Source organism: Rhinolophus sinicus, chromosome 5 (genome assembly GCF_057876585.1).
Source record: "Rhinolophus sinicus isolate RSI-liver-muscle chromosome 5, RSI-T2T, whole genome shotgun sequence".
NCBI lineage: Eukaryota > Metazoa > Chordata > Mammalia > Chiroptera > Rhinolophidae > Rhinolophus > Rhinolophus sinicus.
Genome location: NC_142505.1, coordinates 17,338,671 through 17,353,037, shown reverse-complemented (window position 1 = coordinate 17,353,037; position 14,367 = coordinate 17,338,671). Strand labels below are relative to the sequence as shown.

Sequence of the window (14,367 nt, the reverse complement as noted above, 5' to 3'; positions counted from 1 at the left end):
GAATGTAGGGTTGAAACTACAGACAGGTCCCCATGGCCTTAGGACCAGAATTACAAGTGCGGGTTCTCCCTAACTATCTGTCCCAGGAATATGCCTCTGGGTTTTCTCACCCTTTATCTTTGCCAAGTTAGTAGCAATTCACATCATCAGCGCAAAAAGCAGAGTGGCCAGCCACCCCAATTCTCCCCCAATTAGTCACCTTGCAACAGCAAAAGAGAAGAGATGAGGAGAGATAACTATAGGGGTAATTCTATAACCACAGGCGACAGAATAACCCCAGCAGAACCACGAAGACAGACTGGGTTTCAGAAATCTATCCAAAAAAGCATATTCCTCTAAGAGCTGAGAGAAGTTTTGACTGCCTGCAGGTACCCTTATCTTCAAATCCTAGCTTGCCCTCTGGCCAAAAATATGTGCTTGGGCAAGTTTTAGTAATATCTTGAAAAAATGGAATCATTCATGTAAAGTGCCCTGCCTGGTAAGTGTTCAATCATTGTTACTTCCCTTTGCTTTTTAATCTGATACTCATTTTACGATTTCTGGTGACAAACTTCAAGATTGGGAGAAGTGATTCATTATCTGAAGAAGGGCCAGTGGAGCTCATGACAAACCCCTCCAAGAAAGCCAGACAACGCTATGTCCCATTTTGAGCAATGAAATAGGTGCACTGAGAAACACAACTGAACCCTCTCTCCAGGTGTGGGTGTCTAGGCTGAGGTGAGAGCCAAGTGCCCACCTACTTACATCTGGATGGCGTTGAGGCCGGCCATCTTCATCTTCAGTAGCCGGTCCTTCCAGTAGAAGCGGGGTACACGGAAGTAGTGAATGCTGCCTGAGATGTAGCGGAATGGCCGGCCATCCTTAAGGAAGCGGTTGTGTTGGTAGTCAATCTCGAATGTCCTCTGGGAGGCATTCTACAGAGCAAGGATGAGAGCACATGAGAACTTCCACCTTCCACATTTCGGAAGTAGACATTTTGACAGTGGCAAGTGAATCCCTATTTAATTTGTGAAATGTGCTGATGGAGTTAGGGCTATAGAACAAACCACTGCTAAGCCACTTTCGCTGTATGCACTCAGGTAACAGACATCATCAAGGAGACCCACGTGCAGGATTCCATAGACTTACCTTCCAGAGGCCAGCACTGATTAACAGTCAGTGGCTGAGATGTAGAACTTATATTCCCAAATAGAAAACCCTGCTGGAGGTGACTCTTCTGTCGGTATAGCAAAGCCCAGTGTGCTGGGAATACAACACACACACCCTTCCTTTTTCCCTCCCTCCTTCCCTTCCTCCCTGTGGCTGTAACTTGCTGGATGTGCCTCTGCAGTAATGTCAGTGGGTTGAAAACAACAGATTAGAAGTCCAAGGCCCTGAAGCCTCGTCCTAGGTGTTGCTCTAAATTCCACAGTGATCTGGCAAAGTCCCTCTCTACTGCATCTCTTTATCCATAAATATGCAGGATGTGAGACTAAATGAACTCTAAGGCAATATTTTTCAAATTGTGGGCTGCAACCCAATTTGTGAGTCATGAACTCAATTTGGGTGATGATGGGCACCTTTTGTTAATGAAAGAAGATGGAAAATATCAGAGTGCATTGCACATAGTAAAGACAAGTTATTGTTTTATGAAACTCCTGTAATGTATACATATACAGAACTGCATTTGTATGTATGTCTCTACGGAGTTGCAATGTAAGATGTATTTCTAGCAGTCAAATCAAATTTCGAGAAACATTGCTTCAGGAGCTAAAATGCTAGGATTTGAAAGGAAAGGCCTCCAGGGGGAGACCAACTGTTAGGCAGAGGGAAACACTGCCCTCTGGTGGATGGACAAAGGCAGCAACAGGCCACCCCTGCCAACAGGACTACTAGGGCTACAAGGAACCATTTCATTGTTGGTAAGATTCCTTGTATATCTTCAGGCTTTCAAAGGTCACAATTGAACTTTTTTAAAAAACTTTTTTTTCACAACAGCATCACAGTCGGTGAGAGCTTTTTTTTTTTTGGGGGGGGGTGGAGGGTAGGGAGGGGGTGTCCTTGAAGCCATATCTGAAAGCAACTGTGAAAGCATGTGTCCTAGATCACACACGGCCTGAAGTCCAACCAGGACATCAAAGGACTGTAACTAAAAGTCAAAACACTCCAAGTAGATTGTTTCGCAGCAAATGGAAAGCTTTACTGTATGTGAATTATACCTCAATAAAGCTACCCCAAAATAAATAATCATAAAAAGGCAAGAGTGTCATTTTAATATCAATTTATTCTTCTAGTAAACAGAACTTTAATGTCCATTCAAAGGCAAGATACTCCTAAAGAAACTAACAAGTTACAAAAACTATTTTTAGGGCGGCCGGATGGCTCAGTGGGTTAGAGTAAGAGCTCTTAACAACAGGTTGCCAGTTCAATTCCTCCATGGGATGGTGGGCAGCGCCCCCTGCAACTAAAGATTGAAAACAGCGACTGGACTTGGAGCTGAGCTATGCTCTCCACAACTAGATTGAGAGCCAACTACTTGGAACTAATGGGCCCTGGAGAAACACACTGTCCCCCAATATTCCCCAATAAAATTAAAAACACACAAAAATATTTTTATACCAGGTGCCCCAATTTTGAAAATATTTTCCCAGCATGTATATGACGAAGTGTCAAATAAGGGTTTCCCACAAGTTCTGTGAGTCCAAAGGTGCCCCATGAGTTAGGGATGGTCTTTGCACAAGTATAAAGGCAAGGACTGTTTAAAATCCACTTGTCCAGGGGGAGGGGTTCGGAGGAGGCAGAGAGGAGGTTCGCGAGAAATGATGTTGGCAGATGATGGAGTCTGGCCTGCATCCCACACAGCAGAGCACCAGCTCTGCATTCAAACAACCTCAAAATCCAGCCCGAACATCTCCCTACCATCCATTTACAAATATTACCAAGCACCTCTAAGTGCTGAGTAAGCACAGGCCACACCGATGTGGCCACAGCCTGCATGAAGCTTTCATCTAACATGGAAGAAACCCAAGAGGTAACAGAGTGAGGCCTAGATGATAAAGATATGACCATCACGTTGTGCACCTTAAACTTACATGATGTTATCCATCAATTATATCTCAGTAAAGCCGGGGATGAGAAAAGACTAGGGCAGAATGCTATAGCAGTAATAAATGACATGTAACCCAGGCATGGCAGAGTGTGGGGCGAGGGCAAATTTCCCAGAGGAAGGAACACCCCAAACTGTAGTTCTCAACCTTGGCCGCACGTCAGAATCACCTGCACAAGCTTTTAAAAATAGCAAAGTCAGACCTCACCCTCCAGACATCCAGATTTTAATTGATCTTGGGCGGAGCCCAGGCACTGGTATTTCTCCAAACCTCCCAGGTGTTGTAATGTGCATCAGGGTTGAGAACTGTTGGCCTAAATGAAGCGCTAGGAGGAGGAAGAGTTAGCCAAGGGGAGAGGTGACATAGGCCGAGGAAACTGTGTGTGTGAGAAGTGGTGGGGAGAGGACAGGCCACAGGGAGGGAGCCACAGGCCTCTATACAGATAAAGCATGACGGCTGCTGAAACAGAGACGGACAGGGGCCAGACTGAATGAGCCCTGAAGTCCATGGTCAGTGGCCTCGGCTTTATGCCAAGAGCTGTGGAGAGCAACTTAAACAGAAGAATGATAGAATCAAACATGTGTTTTTAAGTATTTTGGACTTTGGCCTTTTCCTGAAGGGGCAAAAAAGGAAGCAGAGACATGGACAGGGAGGTGGGCAGTAGAGGTAGAGCCCACAGGACCACAGGGTTGTTTAGCTGTAGGACACAGGGGCTAACCTGTAGAGGTTCCGCTGGCCCCACGTAGAAAATTTTGAGCATCCTTTTTAAAAAGAGAGCGAGATATATCAACTGGAGAAAAAAAAAGCTACATGGATATTAACACCTATGAGTTCATAATGAGACACAGGGGAAAAAAATCACTGGTCACCTTTTGCTAGCGTACCAACTTATTACGCTGAAAAATGATAAATAAAGGGAAAGAAACAAGCAGTTTACTTCCTTGTCACATAAAAACTGTACTTCAGGGTAACCAAAAAGTTGACAATGGAAAATTCTTCACAGGATTCCACCTAATAAATGCAGGTGGAGTAACAGAATCTGAAAAACACCCTTTTCCAACACTTGGTGAAGCAATGGATTAAAGATATAATCATCAGTGGATGTTAAAACCATCATCGGCAAGGTTGATGGACATTTTATATAGAAGGGATCAGGCAGATTCTATGTGATCCCTCTGCTCAATGTCAACCTCGTAAAAATGGAACAAGCAGACATTCTGTCTCTTCACAGGAAGTGCAGAGCTCCACCTGGAAGCAGCCCTCATTATGGAATCTGATTCTAATGATATCACCCACAGGAAGCAGTAAGTCAAATCCAAAACGTGGGACATTCTGAACGTCCCAGGACAGAGATGCTCTAACACATTGATGGTATTAAAATAAAATCAAACAAAAGAAAATAAAGACTATTGTTAGAAAATGAAAGAGCGCTTAAAAGGCATAACAACCTACTGGTTTGGATCCTGATTCTAACAAACTGTAAACAAAACAATGTCGAGATAGAAAAAACCTGAACTCAGATTGGGCATTAGATATAATTAAAAGAATTACTGTTAATTCTATTGGGTATAACAATAGCATGGTGATTATATAAAAGAACGAAAAAAATGTGTCTCATCAGTTAGAGATGTATACAGAAATATTTTGGGGGTGGTTACTACATCTGAGATTACTATAGACCAAAAAAGAAAAAGAGCAAGTAAGAAAAGTAGAGGGAACGCAGAGCAAAATCAACCATTGTTGAAGCTGCGTAATGAATACATGGGTACTCTCTTTCTCTCCGCATTTTTGAAATTTCCCATAATAAGTTTTTTAAACATGCATTTATCCTTTGCACAGAATTTTTTCCATGGATGTACTTATAAATGTACTTTTTTCTTTTTTACTGAAACACTGTGCAAACCAAATTGCCCTTTAAAATAAAGGCTTTTTCTTGGTTACGAGAGAAACCAAAACATGTGTTCATGAAAAGGCATAAAATGTTCATCACAGCTTTATTCATAATAGTCCAAAATTGGAAACAGCCAAATGTGTACCAACAGGAGAATGATTAAATAAAGTGTGGTACATTTATATGATGGAATCCTGCTCAGCAATACAAAAGAATACTGACACTTGCAATAACATGGCTAAATCTCAAAAATACTATCCTGAGTGAGAAAAGCCTTACATAAAACAGGGTCAGGCTGTATGAATCCATTTATATGAGGTTCTAAAGCAGGTAAATCTATTCTATGGTGGGGAAGAAATCATAATAGTTGTTGCCTCTAGGAGAGTGGGGGCAGCTTTGCTTGAAGGAACATGACCGCATTTTCTGGGGTAACGGATAAAGGCTTTGGATTATACAGGCATATGCATTTGTCAAAAGTTATCAAATGGTACACTTAAGATTTGTGTATTTCATTGTATGTAAGTTTACCTTTAACGGAAAAAGCTATAAATAGATATTGATCTCTAGTTAATGACATACATTCTGAAGTATTTGGGGGGAAATGCACTGATGGCTGCAACTTACTTTGCAATGCGACCACAAAATAAGATGGATTCACACATAGATGGAGGGATGGATTGATATGTTAATGGTAGAAACCATCTCTGGATGGTGAGTATACAATTCTTTCAACTCTCTGTATGTCTGAAAGTTTTTCCTAGTAACATGTTAAGACAAAAAAGTGGACTGATGAGTAAATTATGGTTTCTATAGATGCATGGATGCATGGATGTACCTACACATATATGATAAAATATTTTGTAGCTCCTGAGAGTAATGAAGTACTCTACTCTTGCCATTGTGGAAAGATCTCTGATACATACAGAGTTAAAAGAGAAAGCAAAGAAGTGTTTTAAAAACATACCGATGTTAGCTGCAGCTCTTATGGTCAGTCTTGCATGAGCTCAGGATATTCCGTGCAGTTTCTCAACTCAAACTCACAGCTCAAGTCTTTATGCCTTCCTGCACCAAAGTTATGGGCCCCTGCTCTCCCAGGAGCCCAGGAGTACTGGGGAGTCCATGCTCCTGTGTGTGTGTGTGTGTGTGTGTGGTGGGAAGGGGGGAAGGGGACGACGTTAACTACATTCTCCTCTATCAGGGAGACAATTCTGGAGACATTTTGTGTATGTTTCAGGAGATGTTGGCCGAATCGTGGCGCTGTTACCCAGAGCAGAGCCACAATACACGTTCTTATATAGGCTTTTGCGTCTTTCCACCTATCCCTCGTTTCTGAGTGGTTCTGCACTCAGACCACCTGCACTTGAGCCCTTGTTTCCTGTTTTAATTCCAGACGAACCCAGATGAGGACAATTGGTATCAGGATTGGCCTACTCAGGATGAGTCTGCACCTGGATTTCTCATTTGTCAAACAATCATAAGAACCTTGCAGCTAGTGTAGCGCTAAGTGGGTGGTGACACCCCATGGTATGCAGTACAAATACTAAGGCCCTCACCTGTGCTGGCCTGGGAGGAGGAATAAGCAGAAGGGGAGGAGTTGGCATCTGTATTAGCTCTACCCTTGGAATGGGGTGTGTGTGTGGGCGGGGAGGGTTACTGGTAATTGTTAAGGACTGTGAGATTGGTTGGCTTTTGTTAACAGATTTGGAAGCTTTGAAGAAAGAGACTGTTTGACAGACTCATGTAAGCCATCCACTCAAAGCATTTTGTGAAGGCCAGAGGCTTCCATGGCAATGCTTAGAGACATACATCTCTTGCCAGAAACGTAAGGCTCAGGACTCAATAGTGGGAGAACACTGGCAGTGCATCTTGAGGGGACAGAATATAAAGCTGGATAGAAGGAAGTTTATTGCATGGTGCACTCTCCCGGGACTTGTGAGTTAGCATCTTGGTAAAGGCACCTTTATCCAGTCCCTGTGCTATTGGGATGGCTCCCTGGAACCTGGACATGACGCAGGCCCACAGGAAATATTGGATATGCCAGGATTCAGTTGGCATCCTGAGCAAGGTGTGAGATGGCTCACACAGGTGGGAATGTAAAAATGGCGACTGGACAACCCACCATCTGATTATATTTCCCAGGATACTCCCTTCAGCGAGGAATGTACTAGTTGGGGAAGGGCCCTGGCATCTCTGAGAAGTCCAGTGAGGGCTGTCGTCTGTAGGCAAAGGATGGCAGACAATGCTGCTGTGGCCCTGGGCTCCTTAGTGTCATCGGGGAGGAGATTCCGGCATCACCAGAGAGGGACCACTTAACCATCAGGAGCAGGTGGGTATAACGACCACAATGACCAGCAAGGCCCAAGTGGCAACCAGGGTATGTTATGAGGCGGCAAGTGACCAGTAGTGACCTGAGGCAATGGCTCATTAACTGTACATTCCTAGAGGGTGAGATGGTTGGGCAACCAGCGAGGGTTGCCCAGGAAAAAACAAATGAAGAGCTCATGAGCCAAAGTCTGATGTCAGCCACTGCAATGGGAAATTGATTCCTTCTTCCAGTTCCCAGCTCTGTTAGAGGCAGTTCTCTAACAGTCAACTGATTGAAGAGGTTGGATGGATCCCCTTGAGGGAGGGCCCCGTGATGCCACCCCAAGTACTGTACACACAATAAACATACTCCTAATCCTTCCCCAGTGGGACTTAGGTTACCTGTGTCCTAAGGAAACTGGTGCCCCCAGATCTTCTGAGGATTGCTAGAAACAGTTTGAGCTGATACTAATACCAGGGTACCTATCACTCCCCCTTGTCGCTCTTTAGGAAGCCAGGAGAAAAACGGAGCCCTGGCCCAAGTCCTTCTCACAGTGGGTCCAACAAGTCAGAGGACCCGCCATGTGGTTATTTCAGTGGTCCTGAGTGCAAATTGGGAGTTTTACCTAACAACCCGCAGAACCCTCACAGTGCATAGGAGCCACTATGGAGGGAAGGGCCAAGTGGGAAGTCCTGGAACTGCCCAGTCCCCACCTCCAGCCAAGATAAATCTGAAGCAAGACCACAATTCCTCCTGAAATTGCAGATATCAGTGCCGCTCCACAGAGACTCACAGGACACCCCCATTGAAATGACTTGTGAGCGCCAGTGAAAAACAGATAGGGGTGGATGATGGTGGCCGCCTACTTTTTTAAACTGGTAGTAACCTCAGTAGCAGCTGCCACGTGAGTAGGGGCGTATTACTAGAATGGGTCAACACAACCGTTGGCATCTGGTTTTGGCTAAGTTCTAATCTTTTCAAAACTATTAACAAGAAGGATCAAAAGCTGTTTCTAAGCGGGCAGGACAGCAGTACACATTCTCTCTCTTGCCGCAGGGCCCTGCCTAACTGCCCTGCTCTCTCCCATGAGAGACCCTGACCATCAGGACATTCTTTTAAATATGTGTGTGTGTACACACACACACACACACACTATTATAAACATTTATTTATTTACTTATTTCTATTGTATTTATTGGGGTGACCTGTCCTGCTGGTCTGACATATAAATGACACCATGTTATTTGGACCTAGGGAGCAGTGACAAGTTTCTGAAACTGAGCTTACAAAAGCAGCCCAGAGGGGATCAACATGGACAGCCACAGAAGCAGCATCACCTAAGAGAGCTTCTAATTGGTGACTGTCATGGCCTAGGTTAACAGGACAAATGCACTTCACAGCTCCAAAATGACCCCTCCTAACATTTAAGGTTATGAGAGGATCCAGCCTAAAGGAGCCAGCTTCTTTCATATCTCTGAGTTGTGGCACCACTGACAGAAGGCGATCAAGAAATATGGGGAGAAGGGAAGAGGAAAGGCTGCCTTCGGAGTTGACTCCTCCAAAATGTAAACAATGCAAAAATTGCCCTGTGTGCAAATTCCACCCTTTCTAAATTAATTGGCACTGGGACAGAATGCTGAAGAGCCACAGTTTTATTTCACACTTGCAGGGGTGTGGTAGCATCAGTATTTACAACACATGAGGACACAGAAAACATATAAAATAAAATCAGTTCCCAGCAAGGCCAAGTCCACATCTTCCTAAGGCCTCCATGTACATAATGCATATATTACTGGAGAAAAAACAAAACACCAGTATAAAACAAAATACCCTCGGACCAAATACACATCAGGGATCTAATACTGTCCAATATAACATTTTAAAAATTATTTAGATTATTTCAGTGGCAAAAAAGCATTAAAAATATTAGAAACATTAAATATAACACTGATATTTACATCACTAGGTAATACGAACACTCCCCAAGTTTCGTAATCCTCAGGAATAACAATTATTATATTTGCATTACTTGTGCACATTCCTCAACTAGAATAAAGAAGTGAAAGGAGCTCAGTGATATCACAGGTTATGGGTCATGCTGATTATGTGAAGACAGGTCAAGTCCCTCAGTATAACTGGTAAGCACCTATTGAATGGCTCTCCACCCCCAGCACCCTACATACCCTTCCAACTCACTTGACCCAAGAGCCTGGAGAATTCCTGATGTGAGCTGTTCAGCTCCAAGGTGGCAGCGACCCAAGCCTCCTAGGGTACTAGCACTGTAGGGTTGAGGGGAGAGGGATTAAGGGAAGGTGAGAAGATAGGGGTGCAAGGGTATTTACACACCATGGGCTTCCCAGAACTCTCAGTTCACAGAACAAAGAGAAAGAGGAGTATTTCAGGCGACTATAAAACAAACTTGGATTATGCCAGATCCAAGAGCCTTTCAAACATCAAATGTTATGGAAGCACCATCACATCAGACAGGCTGGAAAAGCAAAACCACCACAGGGAATGGTGAGAATCAATATGGATCTGGAGGAAATCGTGGATGATCTGCTAGAGCTTATGCATTCTATTTTTATTAATTTTGTTTCTTTATTTATGCCTGTCTTGTTCCCCAAAGATTTTGTTCAGCCTCCCAAAAGACTATGAATAAAGAATGTAAATTACAATGGAAGTGGAGGGAAAATGGCAGAATGGAGGAGAAATGAGCCCAGTTTGGCACCAGTTCTCAATCCTCCAGGACTCACAGACATTTATAGATTTAATTTTGCCCCTTCATCTCAGAGAAAAGGTGAAGTGCATAGCTTTTCTTTTTAAATAAATTTTAAAACTATAAAATAATTCTTAAAAGTTAAAAACATACCTAACTTCTCACACAGGAAAGAATCACTTCCAATGCATCTGAAATAGTATTTAGCCCAAGGATAAAAATACATCTTAAACTCTATTCAGGTAAAACAAACAAACATGCATCCAGTAGATTTCATCTTAGCAATATTTTATTACTATCATTTTGAATCCATAATATATGTAGTAGGATAGAAAAAATAAGTGATTACATTGGGTTGTTAGGAACCAAAAATTTCAGTGTAAAAGAGAAACAAAAAGGAAGTTAAGTAAAAATCCTGTAATCAGGGATACATGGGAAACCTCTGTACCTTCCACTAAATTTTGCTGTGAACATAAAACTGCTCTAAAAAATAAAGTTTATTTTTTAAAAAGCCTGTAATCTTCCACTTGAATTGGAAATACTACTATAAACTTAAGATTTTTTTCTGTTTCAAAAAAAACATTTATTTTGCAGCAATATCCACTGAAACAGCTTAGAATTGACACTGGCCAGTAGCAATTAGCTCCTCTAACACTTAAATTACGTTTCCACTAAAAAGAGCATGGCTCCTTCAAGAAAAGACTTAATCTAAGTCTGGAACAGAATGTGTACAAAACTAACCTGAAACTATCAAAAACTATTAGGGTCACAACAAAATGACATAAGAGCCGATTTGAAAGGGCTCCAACTGGCAAAGATGGGGTATTTTAAGTACCAAAAGATTTATCACTTCAACTAATTGAAAAACATCAGATATAAAAATATAGCCAAATTCATAATATTCCCTCCCATCCCAAAGAAAAGCTTATTGGTCATCCTTGGATATTGTTGGGGCAGCATCTCATTCTTGTGAAATTTGATGAATAAAGAAGATTTTAGCATCTGTCTTGCTTTTGCCATAGACTTATTCAGAGTAACTACACATTTGATGATGAGAAGACATGACGAAATTAAAAATCACCATTTTCAGGGCTAATGGCAGGATTATATTTCTGAGTGCATAAAAATTCCTTCAGGATGCAGAAATGAGGTGAAAGAAGTTTCCATTGTCTCTTGAATATACCAAAGCCAGATAAGACGTAACAACAAAAGTGCAGACCAATTGATGAATACTGACGCAAAATATCCTCAACAAAATACCAGCAAACCAAATTCAACAACACATTAAAACATCCACATGCGGAAGAATAAAGTTGGATCCTTACATTACATCATATAAAAAAATTAACTCAAAGTGGATCAAAAACCTATACATAAGACCCAAAACTATAAAATTCTTAGAAGAAAACATAAGAGGAAATCTTCATGATATTGAACTTGGAAATGATTTCTTGGATAGGAAACCAAAAGCACTGACAATAAAGGCAAAAGTAGACAACTGGAACATCCTTCAAAACTTGTGCCCATCAAGGGACACAATCAATAGAGTGAAAAGTCAATTTATGGAATGGGAATATTTGCAAATCACATATCTGATAAGAGGTTAATATTCAGTAGATAAAACTCCTACAACAACAAAAAATCAAATAACATGATTTAAAAACGGGCAAAGACTTAAATAGACATTTCTCCAAAGATGATATACAAATGACCAACAAGCATATGAAAAGATGTTCAACATCACTAATCATCACAGAAACGCAAATCAAAACCACACTAAGTTATCACTAATAAAAAACAACTGATAAGTTCTGGTGAGAATGGAGAGAAATTGGAATTCTTGTGCAGTGTTGGTGGGATTATAAAATGGTGCAATTGCTCTGGAAAACAGTATGGAGGCTCCTCAAAAAATGAAAAACAGAACTACGATGTAATTCAGCAATCTCACTTCTGGGTATGTATCTAAAAGAATAGAAAACGGGGTCTTGAAGAGATATTTGCACTCCCATGTTCATAGCAGCATTATTCACAATAGACAAAAAAAAAAAGGTAGAAGTAACCCAAATGCCCACTGATGGATGAATGGATAAAGAAAATATGACATGTACATACAATGAAATATTATTCAGGTTTAAAAAAGAAGTCTTATCACATGCTACAACAGAATACATTTATGCTAAGTGAAATAAGCCATCACAAAAACAACAAATAATATATGATTCCACTTATATGAGGTACCCATAGTAGTCAAATTCATAGAAACAAAAGCAAAGTAAATGGTAGTTACAAGGGGCTGAGGTAGGGGAAAAAGGAGTTATTGTTTAGTGGGTACAGAGTTTCAGATTTTCAAGATAAGCTCTGGATATCCGTTTCACAACAGTGTGGATATACTTAATGCCACTAAACTGCACACTTAAAAATCATTAAGATAATAAATTTTATGTTGTTTTTTCAACCACAGTAAAAAAAAAAAAAAAAGACAATTGAGATAATTAGGAAAAACTCAACATTAACTCTTTAGACAGTTAACTGTATTTGAATCCTGTTACTCACCTGTAACAGATACAGCTACTGAACCCTCAGACAATGGAAAAGACATTTTTATTGAGAGGTAGAAGACCTGAGTTCCAGTCCCAAATCTCCTAATTAAGTATTAGATGAGATTAAAGAATTACTGTTAATTTCACTGAATATAACAACAAATTCACATTGAAGTGTTTTTTGGTGAAATTATATTTTCTAAGATTTACCTTTATGAAAAGACCAAAAAAGAAAAAAGAGTGGGGCAGGGATAGATGAGAAAAAAACAGCAGAATAGTCACAATTGTTTAAGCTGGGTGGTGAGTACATGGGGATTCAATACATTGTTCCTTCTACCTTGTGAATATTTTTAAATTTTCACAACAAAAAGTTTAAAACAAACAAAATAAGGGGGGAAGATGGATGGATGTTTAGAATAGATGGCAACAGGATTAATTTACTGAGATTTTATAACAATTGTATCATACTACACATGCTATTGCTAATTTTGAAAAGCATTACGTTTCATTGTAACTTGCATTTAACAGATTTTTTTTAAAAAAGAAACTAAAATCAAATTGAAACAACTTTCAAGCTTCAAGTAAATGTTTCTCACCACCTCCTCCAGCCTGAAGCAAAGAAAGAAGGTAAATGGGTGAAGAACAGAGAACAGAGGTGCAAAGGGTGCAGTGATGAGGGGCCCACCAGGGCCATACCTGGACAGTAATGGAAAGATTCCTGTTCTCAAAACTTTCAGCACATTGTGAAAGGCAAGCCAAGTACGAGAAGGTGTTGCTGACCATTCCCTGAACACATAAGATGGACCCGTTTTACGTCTAATAGAAAGAAGTCAGTCACGCAAGGACTTCAGTACAAGGACGAAGGGTACACAAGACTGAAAAATGATGGCACCCAAGAGAAAGAAAAAAGACAAAGATCCAAGTTTAAAAAAAATAGGACTGATGAAAGCTAATTTCATCAATCTCAGAGCACTGAGGAGAAAGACCCCAAATCAAGAAACGAGTGAAGTAACTGGTGTGGCCAATGAGTCAAACACTAGCAGCTGCACTGAAAGGTGGAAGACAGATGGCACCAACTACTGGAGTCTGGTGAAATCCAAGCAAAAGAGAACTGAAAAGGCAATAACACTGATCCAAAAAATGGGGTCGGGTCACACGAAAGCAAGAGGGTTTGGAAGAGCAAGCTTCTTGAGGCCAGGAGTGTGAGCCTGGAGAGATGCCATGGGGAAGCGCGTCAGGGGACCTGGGAGCTGGACCACTGTCCTGAGCAAGCACCTTCCTCTCCTAAAATCCCACCCTCTGCAAACTGTGTTAAAAGAAAGGGTCTCCAGTGTCCCTTCCTGGGATCTGAATAAGTTTTTCTCCAAACTTATCCTTGGCTGTAAGATTGATTCAATACGAAGGGGGAAAAAATAAGGAAACCACTTGAAATCGCGACCCAAAGACACAAGTGTAAAGTTGACTGGAAGGTCTGCTGTCAATACCTTGGTTGCCCAGAAACAAGAAGGGTGGTCTTTAGGACCCCCCAAGATTCCATTATCCACCAGAGGGACAGAGGAAAATGAAGAAACTCCCTCTGGCCAGGCAGAGCACGCTCGAGCTGACATTAACAGAGGCAGAGGAAAGCAAACCCCCAGTAGTCGCTGCCTTCACAAATCACTGGGCCCAGCAGCAGGTGGAATGCTACCCACTCACATTCCCCAGGATGGCTGCTCCATAAATTCCTGGGGCACCTGTGCCCAACATAGTTCCTTAGCATGCCCCAGAGTGGTGTTTACAGATGGAACACCATTGAGTGCTTCCTGTGTCAACTCGTGCGCCATGTCTCA

At 41.5% G+C, this 14,367-nt stretch overlaps 1 protein-coding gene across 3 annotated transcripts in view; it reads right to left on the bottom strand.

The window, feature by feature from the left end:
* The window catches only part of GLB1 (galactosidase beta 1), a 103,730-nt gene that overhangs the window by 83,767 nt on the left and 5,596 nt on the right, over positions 1-14,367 (bottom strand). For all 3 annotated transcript variants that reach the window (XM_019727728.3, XM_088798288.1, XM_019727729.3), the window contains exon 2: positions 745-914. In XM_019727728.3, the coding sequence (XP_019583287.3) occupies positions 745-914 (170 nt within the window). The remainder of the gene's footprint in view (positions 1-744; positions 915-14,367) is intronic.